This window comes from Ceraceosorus guamensis (assembly GCF_003144195.1).
Source record: "Ceraceosorus guamensis strain MCA 4658 unplaced genomic scaffold IE81scaffold_27, whole genome shotgun sequence".
NCBI classification, from domain to species: Eukaryota; Fungi; Basidiomycota; class Exobasidiomycetes; order Ceraceosorales; family Ceraceosoraceae; genus Ceraceosorus; species Ceraceosorus guamensis.
This window is the reverse complement of record NW_020290022.1, coordinates 250,575-267,658: the sequence shown is the minus strand read 5'-3', so window position 1 is coordinate 267,658 and position 17,084 is coordinate 250,575. Positions and strand designations below refer to the sequence as shown.

Below are 17,084 nucleotides of genomic sequence, written 5' to 3'. Positions count from 1 at the left end.
CGCCGTCACGAATTGCGCGCCCAAGGCATATACGGTATATGCGTACATGCGGTGAAGCCCGCAACCTGCACGCGGGCAATTGCTGGACGGTGCGGAGCATGTCGCTCGATCGCTAGCCCGGCCATCGGACACAGCTTCGTCCTCACCATCACAGCCTACGCACTTGCCGCAGACGTCGCATGGCAACACTTCTTGCTGTGTAATTCTCGCTGCGTGGGGCGTCACAAAGCCCTTCGCGAGTTAGGGACGGGTACGACACAAGACAGCAGGCAGAGGCACACCAGACCAAAGCACAAAATTCAAGATACCATTTCGAACTGCGATCGACGACGAATCAAGCACCACTGAAGTAGCACAGCACTGTTCTCGCTCTTTGACAGCTTCCCCTCAGCTAGCACTTTGGCCGGACAAGTCAAGTCTGCCGAGGACGGATTGCGCAAGATGATCACCATCACACCCCTCAGCGTTCCCTGGGCTTCTTCCCAACCCTTCGCGTCAACCACGACCTCTTCAGAGCCCGGCTCCTCCCTCATTCCAAACGGCGCATCCAACAGCGCGGCTTCTACCGAGCGTCCCAAAGCTTTAGCTTACCTGTTGGACATCGACAACGTCAGGATACTCATCGGCTGTGGAGCGCCCGAAGATTTTAGCTTTCAGCGCGAAGACGCAGATGGTGAAGGAGATGAGGAGGCTGCGAAGAGAGGAGCACAAGTCGCAGAAGAGAGGGCGCAAGGAGAGGATGAGATGCAGTCGGATCTGCCAGAAAGGCTCAGAGGTGAAGGTCTGGCTCGCCGCGCTGGCACCGAAAGTTTCGACACGCTATTGGCAGAGTGAGTCACCATTGCCCCCTGCAGGGTTACAAAGTCGTGCTTGCTAGGCAGCGCTGACAATCGCACCGGGAAAATGCGCGAATCAGTCTGGCACCGACGATCGATCTTGTGCTATTGTGCCACTCGACACTTTCTCATCTGGGCTTGTACTCGTACGCCTGGGCACAGCTAGGCCTCAAGTGTCCCGCATTCGCGACCCTGCCAGTATCGAGTATGGGACGCTTGACGGTTCTGGAGGCTGTTGCGGGCTGGTACAGCGAGCTGGGATCCCCCACCGAGAAGATTGGTCGCGACGAGTGGACGGCCTCCGAACATGCTCGCATTCGCAGGTGTCTGACCTCTCCCAGCTCCATCGAAGAATCCTTCGATCAGATCCGAACTGTTCGATACTTGCAGCCCACGTCCCTCGATGGGAAATTAGCAGGCATTACTCTGACTGCCTATTCGGCCGGTCATTCTCTAGGAGGCACGCTATGGAAATTCAGATCCCCCGTCGTCGGAACGGTGATGATCTGTCTAGACTGGAATCATATGAGGGAAAGACACTTGGATGGAACCGCGCTTATCGGAGCGGGAGGAACCAATGCGGGCACGATGGAGGCGGTCCGAAGAGCTGATGTGCTGTTAGCAGATTGCGAACGTGCGATGGTCGTCAACGCGAGGAGAAAAGATAAAGACGCCGCTTTGCTGGGTGAGTGCTATGTGCCAGGCTGAAAAGGCTCTCGTTGACGCGCCAAAGTATTTGCACCCCTGATCACTTTCCGAATCAGATTTGGTACACAACACGATCAGATCAGGGCACAATGTCCTCATGCCTGTCGACGCATCTGCACGTCTGTTAGAGCTCTTGGTGCTTCTAGATGCTCACTGGGCCTACGCCTATCCGAACGTCAAGTTCCCACTCTGTTTGATCAGCCAGAATGGCAAAGAGGTGCTGGAGAGGGCCAGAGCTCTGATGGAATGGACGACCAAGACCTGGGCTGCGAAGCCGAACGAAGAGACGGATTCGGGAAATAAGAAAAAGGGAAAGGACTCGATGAGCCAGCCTTTGGAGTTCAAGTGAGTGTGCGTGCGCGTGCTGGACCTCGACATTTGGAGCTCACTCTGCGCTGGCCACAGATACCTCCGAGTCTTCTCTTCTCTCGAAGCGATGGACACGGCGATTCCTGCCTCGGTGGCCAAAGTGATCTTATCGGTGCCTCTCAGTCTGACACATGGTCCATCCCGAGCCTTACTGGCGCGGTTCGAGAAGAATGTGGAGGACATTGTCATTCTGACCCAGCGTGGTGAGCCGGGAAGTCTAGGAAGGTGGTTGTATGATAGATGGGAATGGGGACAGGAAGAAGGTGCCAAGTGGGGCAGAAGCGCTGTTGGCAAAGAGGTTAGGCTGCAGCAGGATCAGACTTGCGAGATCAAGGTGAGATTGCTCGCGTGAGTATTCCAACTCTTTTCAATACTGACTCGTCGCGCCGTTCTTTGCCTCGCTGCCAGCTTTATGAGAGGGCCTTGTTGACGGGGACGGAGCTCACGGAATATTTGGAAGCTGAACAAGCGGCCAAAGACAAAGAAGCTGCTCAGAAAGCTCTTCGTGCTCGAACCAAGCGACGACTAGAGGCTGATGAAGAGGAAGCTCAGGAGTCCGATTCGGATGCCGATTCGGATGCTTCTTCGGTGGATGGACAGAGAGACATAGATGGTTTGGGCATGGGAGCCGGAGCGACTGGCGAAGCTCCTTCAGATGGGTATGGAGAGCCCGGTGGATCAAGGAAACGGAGAAGGACGGGCTTGAGTTCCGAAAGGGATGTGCGAATGGGAATGGGCTTGAAGGATGGACGAGCTAGTGGATATGCCAAGGAAGCGGACGAGGGTGCAGAAGGAGGGACGAGCGGATTGTCTTATGACATCTACTTGAGAGGCTCGTCTGCTCGTGCGACCAATTTCTTCGGTGCCAATCCGGCTGCTGCTGCTGCTGGCGCTGGTGGAAGAAAAGGGGAAAAGTATGGAGTGGGTGTAAGGTATAGGCTGTTCCCTGTTGTGGAGCGCAAGAGGAGGGTGGATGCGTATGGAGAGACGATTGATATCAGTCGATGGTTAGAAAGGGGCAGAGAGATGGAAGAATTGGCTGGCGATCCTAATTCGGCCAACGGACCCGCTGGTGCTGCCACTGTCAGAGGCGAGAGGTACGAGGACCCCGCAATCAAGGCAAAGAGATTGGAAGCTGAAAAGAAGGCCAAAGAGGAAGCGGAAAGACCACCTGCCAAAATCGTTGGTCGGACCATCAGCTTTCAGCCCACTTGCCGATTCGCATTTGTGGAGATGTTGGGCTTGGCAGATGGAAGAGCCCTGAAGACCTTGTTGCCGCAATTGTTGCCTAGAAGATTGGTTCTGGTCGGCGGGGACGAAGCTTCGAAGATGGATGCTGTCAAGTCCTTCTCTGCCATAGAAGGCATGACCAAGGAAATTTTTGCTCCTTCTTTGGGTCAGTTCATCAGCATTGGAGAGCTCACAACAGCGTACACTCTCAACCTCGGAGAAGGCCTCATGACCAAGCTCAAGTTCTCCAAGTTTGAAGATTACGAAGTGGCCAATGTTCTGGACGCCAAGTTGAGATTCGGGATGGAGAGCAATGTTCCTAGCTTGGAACTACTTTCCCACGAAGCTGACGGTGACAAGGAGAGCGAGATGAACGCGAACGACGAATCGACAGGGGCAACGTCAGGATCCACTCAGACCTTGCTCAAGCGACCTACTAAAGCCATCTCCTCTACTCTCTTCATCGGCGACCTTCATCTGGCCTCTCTTCGTGCCCTCCTTTCCACACCGCCCTTCAGAACATCGTCAGAGTTTGCAGGCCAAGGTTCGCTCATCTGCGGCGTTGGCGCTTGGCAATTAGGTCTCAAAAGCTCTGCTAGCGGAGCCGCCTCTTCCAACGCTAATGGCGGAGAGAATCCGGAACCCAGCGTGTCGGTCAGGAAGGAGAGCAAGGGCAATGTTCTTGTGGAGGGAAATGTCGGCGTAGGCTTTTACAGGGTCAGAGATGCCGTGTACAAGAGCTTTGCTAGAGTCGACACATGACCACGCAATGCATACTCTGCTTGTGAAGTGCTCCAGAGATGAGATACACACACACATTACACACGCATGCATGCTAGCAGTCCCTTGATTCTTTTATAGAGTGACCTGGAGCGAACGTGAAATACCTGTGTGTGGGACAAGAGATGAGCAGGTGATGCTAGCCTGCGCTAGAACAGGTAGGGAAAGGATCACTGCTCGCTCAGAGAAGCAGCGAAACATATTTCCAAAGCGATGACAAAGTCGAAGAGGGCCAAAAGGGGAGGCAAAGACAGAAAGTGTCTACTCCTTCTTCTCCTCAGTCTTGGTCTCCGTTGACTCTGCAGTCTCCTTCTTTTCCTCTTCCTTCTTCTCTGTCTCAGTCGTCTCAGTAGTGCCACCAGTAGCAGGAGGGGCGTCCTGCTCCTTGATCGCACCTCCCTTGGCGCTCGAATTCTTCTCTTGAGCTTCCTCGAAAGATTTCTTGAAGTTGTTGGCATTCTCGCTGTTCGCGAATCGGATGGCGAGCAGCTCGCTAGTCACTTCTCCCTCCGCGATGTCGGCTGCAACGTTGTACACCCATGCTCGGTCAGATCCGAGGTTCGGAGCGAGTTTCATGTCCGATGTGACTGATGACGCGACACGGGATTCCGAGGGTCAGCCAAGGCTCGCGTGCGATACCTAGACGCATCGAGCATCGAGCATCGAGCATCGAGCATCGAGGGGCCTATCTTTTCAGCGAATTAGCGACTCACTGTAGTGGTTCGCGCAAACTTTGAGAGTCTTATCGCGACGCATAACCAGGCGGACTTTGCCAGTCGTCTTGTGGGCCAAGAACCTCACATCTCCAGTACCACGCTCCTTCCACTCAGCCGCGTCCTTGTCAAAGCGGAAAAGTTTGGCACGACTGCGAGATGCAGCCCAAAATAGACCGGATCAGTGACGTTCTTGCGCGACGCGGACGGGAAATCGAATTCGGATGAGTCGATCGGGATGCGCGGACCTGGGCTCAAAGGACACCTTGAGCAGGCTCCAACACTCCCGGCGACCCTTGGACGTCCACCTCGCATGCTGATGCGCCTCCTGCCCATCTCTCATCAAGCACCTGAACAGCCTCACCCCTTTCTCTACATGCGACTCCTGCTCCCTGCTTCAACACTCACAGCTTGAAAGTGACCTCCTCATCCTCTTCGTGCGTCTTGACCTCTACCTGCGTGTCCAGCTTGTGAACAGGCTCAAAGTGAGGGTCGTTGCCATCCCCCTCCTCAGGGGCGGTCTCGCCCTATTGTCTCGCCGCGCAATGCACGAGGAAGCGAAAAGTCCAGAATGAAGATACACCAAGTGTGTCAGCTTGCCGCGTTTCGAACAAGACGAGCAGGTGACGATTGCACAGCATGTCTGCCTTCAAGATATATCGCTCTCCTGTGGCCAGGTGAGCAGCAGACTCGAACTCACCTTGGCGGCCAAAGGGTCGTTAGAAACTTCTGCAGCAGACATGCTGAATTTGTGTTCTCGTCTCAATGCCGAATATCTCGTTGTACAGTCGTATTAGAGTGCTCCTTTGAGCGTGATGTTCGCTGCCGGAGTGTGTGCGCGCTCGTGGTGAACGACGATCGTAAAGGACAAGTGTGTGCGAGATGATGGAACAGCTGCGAACCTCTCAACTGCAACTTGACCTGATGTAGATGCTGTGGCGCCGCCCTTCCTGGTCTCCATCCGTGATCGTCTCAAAACCTTCCAAGGCTCAGCCGACGCGCGAGGTGCGGGCTTGTGCGCATCTCCCCTCTCGCGTGTCTCTCTGCGTGTCGATGTCGATCTCTCGTGATCTCTCTCGTGCGCATCTCACCTGTCGCTGCATGCCTGTTGTGCATGCAAGGCGTGAGGCGTGGACAGCCTCGCCACGTGGCAGAATGCGTGGTGACTGTCAGTGTGTGCGCACGGTGCGCTGTCGAGCCTCGATCGAGCGTGAGTCGTGTGGGGGAGCGCATGCTGCATGCGAACGACACCTCGATGCGTAGGTTCCACCTTCCATTTCACGAGTCGTGATTCCACCTTACACGGCGCGTGAGGCCTATCGTGTGGTCTCCCATCCAGACCTCAACTTGTCCTCACAAGCTACGCGCATCGACCTGAGCGCAAGACCGAACCTCACGAACCCTGTCACGATTCCAGCTCTCTCTATCTGCCGCCTTCGCTTCTGAGGACGGTATTCAGCCATTCAAGGTATTCGACGATCCATCTTTGGATCTGCCTCCTTGCTTGAACAGCCGGGTCGACGTCCCAAACATCGGTCCTCGAGATCGAACAGTCATCACAAACCCAAAATGCGTTCCTCGGCTGTCACCAAATGCAGCTTTGGGAGTCCCTCTCTCTCGATTTGGCTTGCATTCTTTATCGCTTTGCTATGCTGCTTGTTCATCGGCACAAGTACCGCACACATGATCGAATTGCAGCCGAGTCACAGAGAATGCTTCTTTGAGGATTTGAATCCTGGAGATCAGGTGAGTCGGCTTTGAGCGCTTCTGAGAGCTGGATGGGCGTTGCGCTCAGAATGAGGTGCGGCGTGAGAAAGGTGCAAGGTCTTGTAGAGCCGGGAAGCGCGTCAGCATTCTACAATTGGGCGATCTTCAGCTTCTCGGCGTACAGCTTACAGAACGTACGGGAGCCTGGAATCAACTTGTGTCCAAGGCTATCAGGCTGACGTCATGCATAAATTGGCATCCAGATGACTTTGACCTATCAAGTAGGCGGGGGAGGTCACCTGGATATCGATACCTGGCTGCAAGATCCAGCCGGGAACAAGCTCTTCGCTCTCGACAGAAAGGACACTGGCACATACAGCTTCACAGCTCAAAATTCTGGCAAATATACGTACTGTTTCAGTAATGATTTCAGTACTGTCAGCGACAAGACCGTCTCGTGAGTTGAGTCTGTTTGCCATCGCCTAGAGGACGAGCTCGGGCGAATCAAGGCGCGCTCCGCTTCGAAAAGGGTAAAGAAGGCGTGCTGACGAATCGCATTGGTCTGTGTTGGCCCATAGCTTCAATGTGCACGGCATCATCTACGTACCAGACGACGGCGAGATGCTGCCGATCGAACGCGAGATCAGGGACTTGGCAGCAGCGTTGCAGCAAGTAAAGGACGAGCAAGAGTACCTCGTTATTCGCGAACGAGTGCACAGGAACAGTGAGCCAGTGCAAGCAGGTCGTGAGGCGGTGACACTCGCAGCTGACACTGCGCTGCGCTGCTTCGCATCATTAGCCGCCGAATCGACAAATTCTAGGGTGAAGTGGTGGAGCATCTTGCAGGGCATCATGCTCATTGGCGTTTGTGGCATTCAAGTCTTCTTCGTCAAGAGGTGAGTCAGTCTCTGGCCTGGCGCTTGAACAGGCAGTGCTGATCGCAACTACACCTTGCGCTGGCAGACAATTCGAAGTCCGAGGTAGCACTGCCAGAAGCGCCTTCTGATGCGAGCGCTCTGCGAACCGAAATGGTACACAGGATGCAAATTGAGCGTGACAATGCTTGGCGTGTCTATTCCCAGGACAGAGGGTATCGACTGTGCGAGAAGTATTGTGGAGATCCAGCGGCGTGACTGCACGTGGAGCAAGCTTCCAAGCATCGGTGTCCACATGATAAAGGGCACCTTGCTGATTATTGGCTCTCACTAGCGCTTTTAAGCCTCTCCTCTCTGAGCCTCTTCCTCCTCTCCTTGGGCAGCTCTTCCAGATCTTCGTGTCGAAGTCTATCCTTGCCCCACTCTCTCATACCCCAAGCGTGCTGCTCTCCCAACCTCGGCGCGCCATCCTGTTCCTGCTTGACATGTCTGCGCGATGCACTTGAAGATGTCCGATTAGAAGAGATCGTCGAGCCCTACCGAACGAGTTGGTTCGCAAAAGTCAGCTTCGTGCTTGTCGGCTGTCGCGGGGGGGGGGGGGGGATATTGGTATGCACGCAGGCTACTCACGACGAACGCGGCCTCATCGCCAAAATCCTCGCCTTCACCCGAGAGTGTCTTGGAGTCGTAGGAGGGGGAGGTGGTGGCAGCATCCGAGTAGTATTTCTTGGTAGGAGGTGCGTCAGAGACGCTCTTTCGATTGCTCATTCCGCTCCAATGATCCATCTCTTCCTCCAAAAAGGGTCTCCACTGTCGCGTTGTTCGCGAGAGCTCGTGAAGACGCGAAACTGCGCGCTGGTACGAGAAGCGCTCATCTTCGCCTATAGATTCGAGGAAGAAAGGATTGAGCGCGAGGAAGAAATAATTGAGGGCGAGAAGAAAGTGTAGGGACATAGAGTGATCGGAGGCGGACTTACCAGAGAAGATGGCCAAGCTCATGAAATTGCCGTCGCCAGACTTTCGATCCTTTTCTTGCTCTTCGCTCAACCTACCCGGCTCTGCTCTCCGGCCGCGTTTCACTCGCTGCTGCAAATGTTCCAACCCTTCACCTTCTCCATCAGGGTCGAATCCAACGCGCGCGTCCCTATCTTGACCCTCTTTATAACTCCCAATATTGGGTCTGAAGCCCTCCTCTGTGTCCTGCAGCGCCTCGCTCAGCGTCTCGCTCTGAATCAACTGAGAAGAATCGGCATCGATCCCGTCCTGTTCTTCGCGAGCTGCCTCTTCTCGTTCTTTGGGGAAGAATAGATCGTCGGGAGATGAGCTGGCACGAATGACCAGATCGCATCCCGCTTCGTAGATCGCATCTAGGAGCGTGATCAATCTTCGTGCTTGGTTTTTCTGAGCGAGAGAGAGTTGAGGTACCGAGTCGAGGATGATCTGCGATTTGGTAAGATAAAGGTGGAGGCGCAGCATTGAGCGGAAATGAGCTTGGAATTCGTCGTGATTGTTGCACGCACCGTTCTGTAAGTGCTCGCGATGGACAGATAATCAGCCGGTCCAAGGGGCGTGTCGCAAAGATCTTTGAAGGCGAAACGACACGCCGGCGCCTGGGTTGAGGTAGCTTCGTAGGAGAGGGGCACCAGTACTTTCCGTCCATAGACGGGCACCTCTGCTCGTCCACCTACGTGCATGCAGAAATTCCAAGACCGATGTAAGCCCATCGTCGATGCGACTATAACAAGCATGACAACGCACGCACCTTTTCTTTGTCCTACGACGCCCAGCACGCATTTCTCAAATGCCCTATCATCCACACCCTGAACGAAGAAGCTCAGCTCCTTTCTCCTGCTCTCGAACACTTCCCCACCATCCTCTGCATCAAGTTTTTCCTTTCCCCACTCCCTTCTCCAATCCTTTTCTCCTCCAATCTCGATCACCTCGCAGCGCTCTCTCATGGCGTCCAGAAACTCTGTAAGGGCTCTTCTTTGTACATGGTTGGCGAAGAGGTCTTCAGGTAGACGATTAGAAGACGCGATGATGACGCCTCCCAAGAACCTGGGGACGTGGCAAGAAAGATTCGATGAGCGCCCCTGGTTCTTGGAAAATCCAGACATTTGCAATGCTTGGACTTACCAGTACGCAGTCAAGATTTGCCTGAGGAGAGAAGCGGAAGAGACGTCGACGAGCTGCAGCTCATCAAAGAGCAGCACATGACCGTGCTTCAAAAACAATGTCGCCGCGGTATCTGTAGAATAACGTTGTGGATCAGCTAGAGTAGCGTCAACGCGAGCCAACGATGCTCACGCAAGGCCAAGCTACGTTCGGTACCTTGTCCAAGGCCCTGAAGAGCCTCTCCAGGTCGCAACTCTTTCGAATCCAAATCGCTTCCGGCCATGCCTCCACCTCGTTTGCTAAGCACATCAGGTCTATAAAAGGGCATTCCCTCGAGCACCCTCTTCCAAGTCGTTCCTCTACCAGAAGTCATTCGGTCCTCGTCTTCCTCGAGTGCGGACAAAGATGAGGCGGCGTTGGTTGACTTGGTGGACTCTCGCACCCAACGCACCCCTACGCCTCGACGAGGGCCCGAAGAAGAAATGTCTCGAGCACTTGACCGCGCGACGACTTGACCCGAACGCATCGCTTGGCGTTCTTCCCGACGTCGCTCTGCCTCCAGAAAGATCATGCGGTAGATTGTGAGCAGTAGATGATCTATGAACATGTCGGGTTGCGATGATCAGCAGTGCGTTCGTAAAAAACCTTGTGGCTATCCCTACTCACGATAGTGCCGTCTAGGCAAGCGTGGACCAGGATGGTGCACATATGCGCACACGCCCTGTCAGCGAGATAATTCATAAATCGGGTGCGCGTGCGTTGAAAGACGACTCACCTGAATTTGCCGCTCACAGCCAAATGCTCGTACCAAGTATCGAGCAGAAAAGTCTTTCCTCTGCCAGGCGGACCGATGAGGATCAGACCTCTGGGAGTGTCCAGATCTTTCAGGGACTGAGACTCGGACAAGTACTGAACCAAGGCTGTAATGTTCTCCGCGGTATCTTCTGGCTGATCCGAGCTGGGACCTGATGTAGTGCCGCTGCTTGAAGGCGAGAAGGAAGCGGTAGAGAGACGTGAGAGCAAATGAGCTGGAGGGGTGTAGTCTTGCAGTCTACGCGTGAGGTCTCGTAGCTTGCATTGGGAAAGCAAGAGGTTCGCAAGAAAGTTTGACGCTTCAGCTTTCATGCAGGGTGCGAGCCGTCCGAACCTGCGCACTGACTTTGACCATCACTCTGATCTGCTCGTCGTCCTTTCTGACGAATCCCCTCTCCACCAATGAAAGATAGACATCCAAAGGATCCGTGCTGCTCAGCTCCGTCGTGCTCGTTCGTGCCGAGTGTGCTGTACTTTGATTTGTGCCCTCCAGCGCAGGCGCACGACGCTCACGTTCGCTCGGCGCGTATGACTCTCCTGGACGTGTGCCCGTGTAGGCTGAAGGGGAGGAGATCGATCTGACTTGAAATGTCTGAGCGAGGCGGTATGTATGCTGACATTGACCATCTGCGAGCCGATACGAGCTATGGGGCGTAGCGTGAAAGCTGCGACTTCGCTCGGCAACCAATCTTGCTTTGATCTTCCACGACTGAAGAAAGGGTTCGAAGCAGATGAGAGGTCGAGATGACATGACCATCGAGCTGGGCGCCCCGCAGACCTTTCCGCTAACGGGCCTTCGAACAGACAACATCTTCTCACAACTAGCGCCTGGCCGTTTGCTCAGTGGGCACACTTCGTCCCACAAGGTAGTTCGATTGAGGTGATGGCCGTGGATACCTTAGCTTGGAGCCGAGAAGCGACAGCTGTGGGCTGCAAATGGGTCGACTCGCAGTCTGAGTCACGAATGAAGAGAGGAACGTGAAGCATGTCAATCTTCGAGCAAAATCACAATCAAATCTTGAATCGTCGTGCAACGACGGGTACGCAGCACAACAACTCGTTACTTGTCTCCGCTTGCTTAGCTCATTCACGGTCCAAGCGTCGTGCACGGCGTGCATAATTCGCAGGCAAACCTCCACCTGCATATAATTGGAATCCGCCTTACTTTGATCGACGACTGTCCGCTACAACGACGACTCGAGACTAGGATGCGCTAGAAATAGCGTCATCATCATCACGTGATCGCTCTTCCACGGTCATGAGCACGCGCGCCCGCGCGTAAATGGCAGGCGTCCACGCGACGCGTCGAGACAGACCCCAGGCGTGTGCTACGCTACGCGTGGAGCGGTGTGCCTTTGTGGTAAAGCGCGGGCTCGGTGCCTTCACGTTCAAATCGTCTCGCATGGAACCGACACCAACGGCGAGAGACGTGCTGCATATATGTCAATACATGAACAGCCAGGCAGGCTTTGGGGCCACGTCGTGAACCATCATCTCTCATTCCGCATACGCGAATCTCGAGCCGAGAGCCGAGCCAGGCCCAACATCAGCCCCGTCATCGAAACCTGTTCCTCGTCTTGACACGCATACCAGGCTCCTGCGCTCACACTTCATCCAAGCTTGGCACCCCCTCTTGCTCTGGTCTGGTCAAGAGAGCCTTCACTCGACGTTTAGGCGTATGAGGAGCAGCAGAGCAGGGACAACAGCTTGGCCGGTCGTGCTTGAGACAAACTTGTGTGAAGATGCATATCAAGGTCAGATGTCAAGATGTCGCCCTCCATAGCTATCGACTTGGCTTTGCTGACTATTTCGAGCCCGCACGCCTACAGACACTCACGATCCAGGGCTTCAAGTCCTATCGTGATCAGACGGCCATCGATGAATTGAGGTGCGTCGTCACCGAGCAGCTCATACTGCTTTTCAAATCGCTGATGTACACCCGCTTTGCTGTGTAGCCCTGGGAGCAACGTGGTGGTCGGTCGCAATGGAAGTGGCAAGTCAAACTTTTTCTCGGGTAAGGCAATGGCGCGCAGAGTTTCTGAGTGCGCAAGGTCTTTTGCTGAACATCCTGACCTTGATCTTTCGTAGCGATTCGATTTGTGCTATCCGACGCGTACACGTCCATGTCTCGAGAGGAGCGACAAGCGTTGCTTCACGACTCTTCCTCTTCGACGTCCACGACGCTGAGCGCCTTTGTCGAAATCGTCTTTGATAATAGCGACGGCAGATTTCCAGTGGCTGCCGGTACCAGCGGCTCCAACAGCGACGAAGTCATCCTACGCCGAACCATTGGATTGAAGAAGGACGAGTACAGCATTGATAGAAGGAGCGCGAATAAGGCGGATGTAGCCAATCTGTTGGAAGCTGCTGGCTTCTCTAGAAGCAATCCTTATTACATAGTGCCTCAAGGTCGAGTGAGTCAAAAGCTGGTGGCGCTCTACTATTCGTTCTTCGTGCTGTCTGCGCTCGAGAACCCGCGCTCAAACTTCTGACTGCGCCCTCGATAGATTACGAACCTTACCAACATGAAGGACAGAGAGCGTCTCGACTTGCTCAAAGAAGTGGCTGGAACGCGCGTGTACGAGACTCGACGGGCAGAGAGTCTCAAGATCATGGAAGAGACGGGTGAGAGAGCGAATGGTGCATACTGATGGCTTATCGTGCAAGCTAATGCGCGCAAAGATCGGTCTCAGACTCCAAGCGATCCAAAATCGATGATCTGCTCAAGTACATCGAGGAGAGGTTGGCCGAGCTGGACGACGAGAAGGAAGAGCTTCGCCAATATTACGATAAGGATAAGGAGCGTCGCTGTCTCGAGTATGCGTTGTACTATCGCTCTCTGCAGGATCACGTCGCGAAGCTCGAAGAGGTGAGCTCGCCAGGACGCGTCAGATTGGAACCTTGCTTATCATTCTAGTCGATGCTCGCAGCTTGAGGAGAAGCGTCGCGGAGAGGCGGAAAGCAGCACCGCGAAGCAGCGAACCTTCAACCAACGCGAACAGACGCTCGCAGTGAGTGTAAAGTTCCAGACAATGAACGCAGCTAAGCTTACACCTTGCGTGACTTGCTCGTGACTTGCTTAGTCGCTCAAATCGGAGTTGCAAAGTCTTCAGCAGGAGGCTGCGCAGTTGGAAGTGGAGCAGACGACTGTTCGAGACGAGAGGCGCAGCTTGATCAGGATCAGAGCTACGCTTGAAAGTCTGGTGGGAGATGATGAGGAAGAAGGAGGAGAGGCTGAGCGCTCCACTTTGGAAGCCGCTCTTAGAAGTCTGGACGAGCGCATCGCTGCAAGCGAGGCGGAGCTTATCAATCTGCTGCCCGCATATGAGGAGAAGAGACTTGAGCTCGAGGAAGCTCGCAATGAGTGAGTTGACAACCGATACGATTGCAGATTTCGTCGCTGAACCCGATATGTCGGTCGCGTAGACTCGAGCAGATTCGCAATCGTATCAACGTTCTGTTGGGTCGTCAAGGACGTAGCACTGCGTACACTACTCAAGCAGCTCGTGACGCAGCTCTGCGAGCAGAAATAAACTCGCTGCAGCAGCACGTGCAAAGAGAGACGAGGCGCAAGGCTGAGCTGCAAAGCGAGCAACAGGCCGCTAACACGGCTTTGCAGGAAGCTCGGAGCGGACTCGAAGGCAAAGCTGCGCTGCTCGAGGAGAGAAGAATCTTCAACCGCGAAGCGGCGCAGGAGTGGGAGAAGCTCAGCTCGAGAAGAGAGGAGTTGCTAGAGCAGAAAAAGTGGGTCTAGCGTGCTGAGGCGGCAGGAGAAGCCCAATTGCTGACGAAGTGTGAACGCTTGGCAGGGGACTTTGGAAAGAGGAGACCAAATTGAGCTCCACCGCTACTTTCGGAAGCGAAAACCTCGCTTCGGCGAGGCGCGCTCTTGCTGGTACCATGGGCAGAGTGAGTCCCGTGAGGGCGTGAGTTCATGATCGCTAGCTGCTCAATGCTTGAAGTGCTTCCTTTCCAGGCGACCGCTTTGGGTTTGCAAGCAGTCGAAGATGTGGCGAAGCGTCACAAACTTGAAGGCGTATTTGGACCTCTCTATCAGCTCTTCGCGGTCGACGAAAAATATAAGGTCGCGGTCGAGACCACTGCCGGTGAAAGGTAAGCTACCGTGGTCATTGACTGCAGACGCGCAATGATAGAGCAAGCTGATCAGGAGACATCCCTAAAAATAGCCTGTTCCACATAGTCGTGGACACGGATGAGACCGCTACGAAGCTCTTGGATGTGATGACCCGAGAGAAGCTGGGACGTGTGACCGTCATCCCACTCAATAGGATCAAGCCTAAAGAAGTCAACTTTCCTCAGGCGGCTGATGCAATTCTCATGATCAAGAAACTCGAGTACGACAGAAAATACGTGGCTGCATTGCAACAGGTGCGAAGCACGAACAATCTTCTTGCGTGTTCCTCGACGTCGCTGACGCGCGATCTATCATCCAGGTCTTTGGCAAGACCATCATTTGCCCTAACCTGGAGATTGCTGGCGCCTACGTGCGCAGTCACGGCTTGAACGCCATTACGCTGGATGGTGATCGGGTCGAGCGCAAGGGGTCTCTGCACGGAGGATATCATGACCCGCGCAGGTCGCGTCTGGACGCGGTGCGAGATGTCAAGAAATGGCGCGAAGTATACGAAACCTCGACGAGCTCGTTGAAAGAAGTCAAGACGGCCATCCAGCAGGTTGAGCAGGAAGTGGCAACGATCGAAGGGTCGTTGCAGAAGCTCAAAGTGCAGAGCATCAGAGCTGCCGCGACGAGGGATGCGCTCATTGCTGACCTCAGCGCCTTGCGAGAAGACGAGGGCAATGCCAGACGAAGAATGGAGCACCTACACGATGCCGAGGCTGGCGTGGAACGCGAGATCGACGCCGCTAGACTCAAGGTTCAGGCGCTTCAGCAGGAATTGCAGACGCCATTGAGTGCTGGTCTGAGCAATCAAGAGAGCGCAGAACTGGATCAGCTCAATGCTCGTCTGGACGCTCAGCGTCAGGTAGTTGCCGAACAGTCGGCCACCCTCAGCGAGGTGAGTCAGAGATGGACCCTTGGGCGTGCAGAGGGGCGGCGGCTAACCCCGTTTGAAACACTGCAGCTGGCTAGCCAGAAGCGCTTGCTGGAGATTGAGCTGGACGATAATCTCAAGAGAGAAAGAGACGGTGCAACTGCTCGACTGGAAGCTCTGAATGCTCAGAATTTGCTCATCGCTGGCGAAGCTGGTGCCGCTGCTGGTGCCACGAGCGCCGAGAGCCGAAAGCGAGAATTGGCAAATGTGAAGCGTCAGATTGGCAATTGCGAGAAGCGCTTGACTGGTGTGTATCGGTGGTCTCATCTGCAGGATTGTATGCCACTGACTCAAAATAATCCCTACCCATGCCGCCCTTCGCCCTTCGCAGCTTTGGAGAAGGAGCAGGACGAGTTGCAAAAGAAGGTCAAGGCTGCTGAAGAGAGGCACGAGAAGACGCGGTCAGAACAGGTTGCTGATGCTCGAGAGATCGAGCGCGGAGAAAAGAGTCTGCAGCGCTACCTGTCTCAGAAGCAGATCTTTAGTCAGAAGCGCGACGAGGAGAACAAGAACATTCGCGATCTCGGTGTCTTGCCGGACGAAGCCTTTGAAAAGTATCTGAAGACGAACAAGGACAAGGTGCGCGCGTGGTGGGCTTTGATCTTTGCGTTGGGGTAGAGCTGACAGCATCCCTCGTTCTGCTAGATATTGACTCGCCTGCACAAAGTGAAACACGCCCTGAGCAAATTCTCAAATGTCAACAAGAAGGCGGTGGAGCAGTACAACAATTTCACGAAGCAGCGCGACCAGCTCTTGCAGAGGCAAGAAGAGCTGGAAGCGTCCGCCTCTTCGATTCAAGAGCTCATAGAGGTGCTAGATCAGCGCAAGGACGAGGCAATCGAGAGGACCTTCAAGCAGGTCTCCAAGTACTTTGCGGAAGTGTTTGAAAGACTTGTGCCAGCTGGCAAGGGTCGCTTGATCATGCAAAAGCGTATCGATGAGGTGAGTCACAAGACGCAAAGGTCGATTTGGGGAAAACATGCTCACAGGTAACGCGGCAAATACTTCTTCAGCCTGATGACATGGACGAGGATGAGGATGGTGCGGAGAAGAGCACAGTGGAGAACTACACTGGCGTGTCGATCAAAGTCTCCTTCAACAGCAAGGTCGACGAGGGTCTGCGCATCCAGCAGCTGTCTGGTGGTCAAAAGTCCCTCGTTGCTCTGGCGACTGTCTTTGCCATCCAAAAGTGCGACCCGGCTCCCTTCTACCTCTTTGATGGTGAGTACCTCGCGCCAAGGCACGCGCGCGAATCGTGCTGAAGCCTGCTGCACGTCCATCGCAGAAATCGACGCGAATTTGGATGCGCAGTACAGAACGGCTGTGGCTGCAATGATCAGCGAGCTTTCCGAATCGGCCCAATTCATCACGACGACCTTCAGGCCCGAGATGGTCGCAGTGGCCGACAAGCACTACGGAGGTGAGCCGTGGCGACTGGATGCTGGGCGATCGACGATTTTCCTGACTGGTCTTCTTTGTGCTCCGTCCATCCCTAGTGCTCTTCAATCAACAAAAAATTTCTTCGATCAGGAGTATCAGTCAGGACGAAGCAGCCACGTTCGTCGAGGCTGCCGCAGAGGGGCCCCAACCGCCCAGCGCGCGATGATCTTGCTCGCGCAGCTCGAAAATAGTGTTGCTGTTGTTCTGTCGTCCTTTTGTACCCTAATCGTGTTTCTGCCCACTGATGATGTAAAGATGGTGTTCTGAAGCTGAAGTGCATACTTGTGGATGGGTGCGACGCAGCGCAAGAGTCGAGTGATCTGAGTGTCGATTCGTCGGGTTGTGGTGTGATGCTGTGCGCTAGCATCCATCATGTCGATTGCTTGCTAGAAACATCGCTTGCCAAAGCGTCAACAAGGCCCGCAG

General features: G+C 54.5%; 5 protein-coding genes across 5 annotated transcripts; 3 read left to right on the top strand and 2 right to left on the bottom strand.

Annotated features, from left to right (window-relative positions):
- The first annotated feature begins 131 nt into the window (after nucleotides 1–131).
- Nucleotides 132–3,989, top strand: IE81DRAFT_366451 (hypothetical protein). The gene is made up of 5 exons (XM_025517012.1): nucleotides 132–830; nucleotides 917–1,521; nucleotides 1,601–1,889; nucleotides 1,950–2,247; nucleotides 2,322–3,989. The coding sequence occupies exons 1-5, from the start codon at nucleotides 442–444 to the stop codon at nucleotides 3,903–3,905; spliced, it is 3,165 nt and encodes a 1,054-aa protein (XP_025369869.1). The 5' UTR covers nucleotides 132–441; the 3' UTR covers nucleotides 3,906–3,989.
- On the bottom strand, nucleotides 3,974–5,616 carry IE81DRAFT_323269 (putative YRB1-ran-specific GTPase-activating protein). The gene is made up of 4 exons (XM_025513883.1): nucleotides 5,337–5,616; nucleotides 5,045–5,163; nucleotides 4,637–4,788; nucleotides 3,974–4,510 (listed from the first exon to the last, which is right to left on the bottom strand). The coding sequence occupies exons 1-4, from the start codon at nucleotides 5,376–5,378 to the stop codon at nucleotides 4,185–4,187; spliced, it is 639 nt and encodes a 212-aa protein (XP_025369868.1). The 5' UTR covers nucleotides 5,379–5,616; the 3' UTR covers nucleotides 3,974–4,184.
- Nucleotides 5,617–5,899: 283 nt separating this feature from the next.
- On the top strand, nucleotides 5,900–7,664 carry IE81DRAFT_323268 (supernatant protein factor, C-terminal domain-containing protein). Its single transcript, XM_025513882.1, has 5 exons — nucleotides 5,900–6,382; nucleotides 6,607–6,800; nucleotides 6,922–7,067; nucleotides 7,143–7,239; nucleotides 7,307–7,664. Exons 1-5 carry the CDS (start codon nucleotides 6,206–6,208, stop codon nucleotides 7,347–7,349), a joined length of 657 nt encoding a protein of 218 aa, XP_025369867.1. The 5' UTR covers nucleotides 5,900–6,205; the 3' UTR covers nucleotides 7,350–7,664.
- IE81DRAFT_366448 (hypothetical protein) lies at nucleotides 7,381–11,123 on the bottom strand. Its single transcript, XM_025517011.1, has 10 exons — nucleotides 10,493–11,123; nucleotides 10,109–10,404; nucleotides 10,000–10,010; nucleotides 9,526–9,930; nucleotides 9,355–9,466; nucleotides 8,981–9,276; nucleotides 8,739–8,902; nucleotides 8,196–8,658; nucleotides 7,849–8,099; nucleotides 7,381–7,754 (listed from the first exon to the last, which is right to left on the bottom strand). Exons 1-10 carry the CDS (start codon nucleotides 10,955–10,957, stop codon nucleotides 7,536–7,538), a joined length of 2,682 nt encoding a protein of 893 aa, XP_025369866.1. The 5' UTR covers nucleotides 10,958–11,123; the 3' UTR covers nucleotides 7,381–7,535.
- A 765-nt stretch (nucleotides 11,124–11,888) lies between these two features.
- On the top strand, nucleotides 11,889–16,824 carry IE81DRAFT_347258 (putative SMC3; the record flags this gene model as incomplete). Its single annotated transcript, XM_025516128.1, has 19 exons — nucleotides 11,889–11,900; nucleotides 11,976–12,034; nucleotides 12,102–12,160; nucleotides 12,235–12,560; nucleotides 12,654–12,771; nucleotides 12,840–13,015; nucleotides 13,077–13,157; nucleotides 13,230–13,510; nucleotides 13,573–13,890; nucleotides 13,956–14,055; nucleotides 14,123–14,259; nucleotides 14,334–14,535; nucleotides 14,601–15,182; nucleotides 15,249–15,465; nucleotides 15,550–15,797; nucleotides 15,864–16,160; nucleotides 16,232–16,439; nucleotides 16,504–16,638; nucleotides 16,715–16,824. The coding sequence occupies 19 exons, from the start codon at nucleotides 11,889–11,891 to the stop codon at nucleotides 16,822–16,824; spliced, it is 3,666 nt and encodes a 1,221-aa protein (XP_025369865.1).
- Nucleotides 16,825–17,084: the final 260 nt, after the last annotated feature.

What these genes read in the sequence shown, in the direction of transcription:
- IE81DRAFT_366451 (XM_025517012.1), top strand. Translation starts at nt 442, where the DNA reads ATGATCACCATCACACCCCTCAGCGTTCCCTGGGCTTCTTCCCAACCC. An exon ending in AGCCAGCCTTTGGAGTTCAA is followed by an intron (nt 1,890 to 1,949) that starts GTGAGTGTGCGT and finishes CGCTGGCCACAG; the next exon opens with ATACCTCCGAGTCTTCTCTT. An exon ending in ATCAGACTTGCGAGATCAAG is followed by an intron (nt 2,248 to 2,321) that starts GTGAGATTGCTC and finishes CCTCGCTGCCAG; the next exon opens with CTTTATGAGAGGGCCTTGTT.
- IE81DRAFT_323269 (XM_025513883.1), bottom strand. Translation starts at nt 5,378, where the DNA reads ATGTCTGCTGCAGAAGTTTCTAACGACCCTTTGGCCGCCAAG. An exon ending in GAGGAGGTCACTTTCAAGCT is followed by an intron (nt 4,789 to 5,044) that starts GTGAGTGTTGAA and finishes TGCATCTCGCAG; the next exon opens with TCGTGCCAAACTTTTCCGCT. An exon ending in AGTTTGCGCGAACCACTACA is followed by an intron (nt 4,511 to 4,636) that starts GTGAGTCGCTAA and finishes TCGCGTCATCAG; the next exon opens with TCACATCGGACATGAAACTC.
- IE81DRAFT_323268 (XM_025513882.1), top strand. Translation starts at nt 6,206, where the DNA reads ATGCGTTCCTCGGCTGTCACCAAATGCAGCTTTGGGAGTCCCTCTCTC. An exon ending in ATTTGAATCCTGGAGATCAG is followed by an intron (nt 6,383 to 6,606) that starts GTGAGTCGGCTT and finishes ATTGGCATCCAG; the next exon opens with ATGACTTTGACCTATCAAGT. An exon ending in CAAGTCTTCTTCGTCAAGAG is followed by an intron (nt 7,240 to 7,306) that starts GTGAGTCAGTCT and finishes TTGCGCTGGCAG; the next exon opens with ACAATTCGAAGTCCGAGGTA.
- IE81DRAFT_366448 (XM_025517011.1), bottom strand. Translation starts at nt 10,957, where the DNA reads ATGTTGTCTGTTCGAAGGCCCGTTAGCGGAAAGGTCTGCGGGGCGCCC. An exon ending in CGAACGTAGCTTGGCCTTGC is followed by an intron (nt 9,467 to 9,525) that starts GTGAGCATCGTT and finishes GTTATTCTACAG; the next exon opens with ATACCGCGGCGACATTGTTT. An exon ending in CAAATCTTGACTGCGTACTG is followed by an intron (nt 9,277 to 9,354) that starts GTAAGTCCAAGC and finishes CCACGTCCCCAG; the next exon opens with GTTCTTGGGAGGCGTCATCA.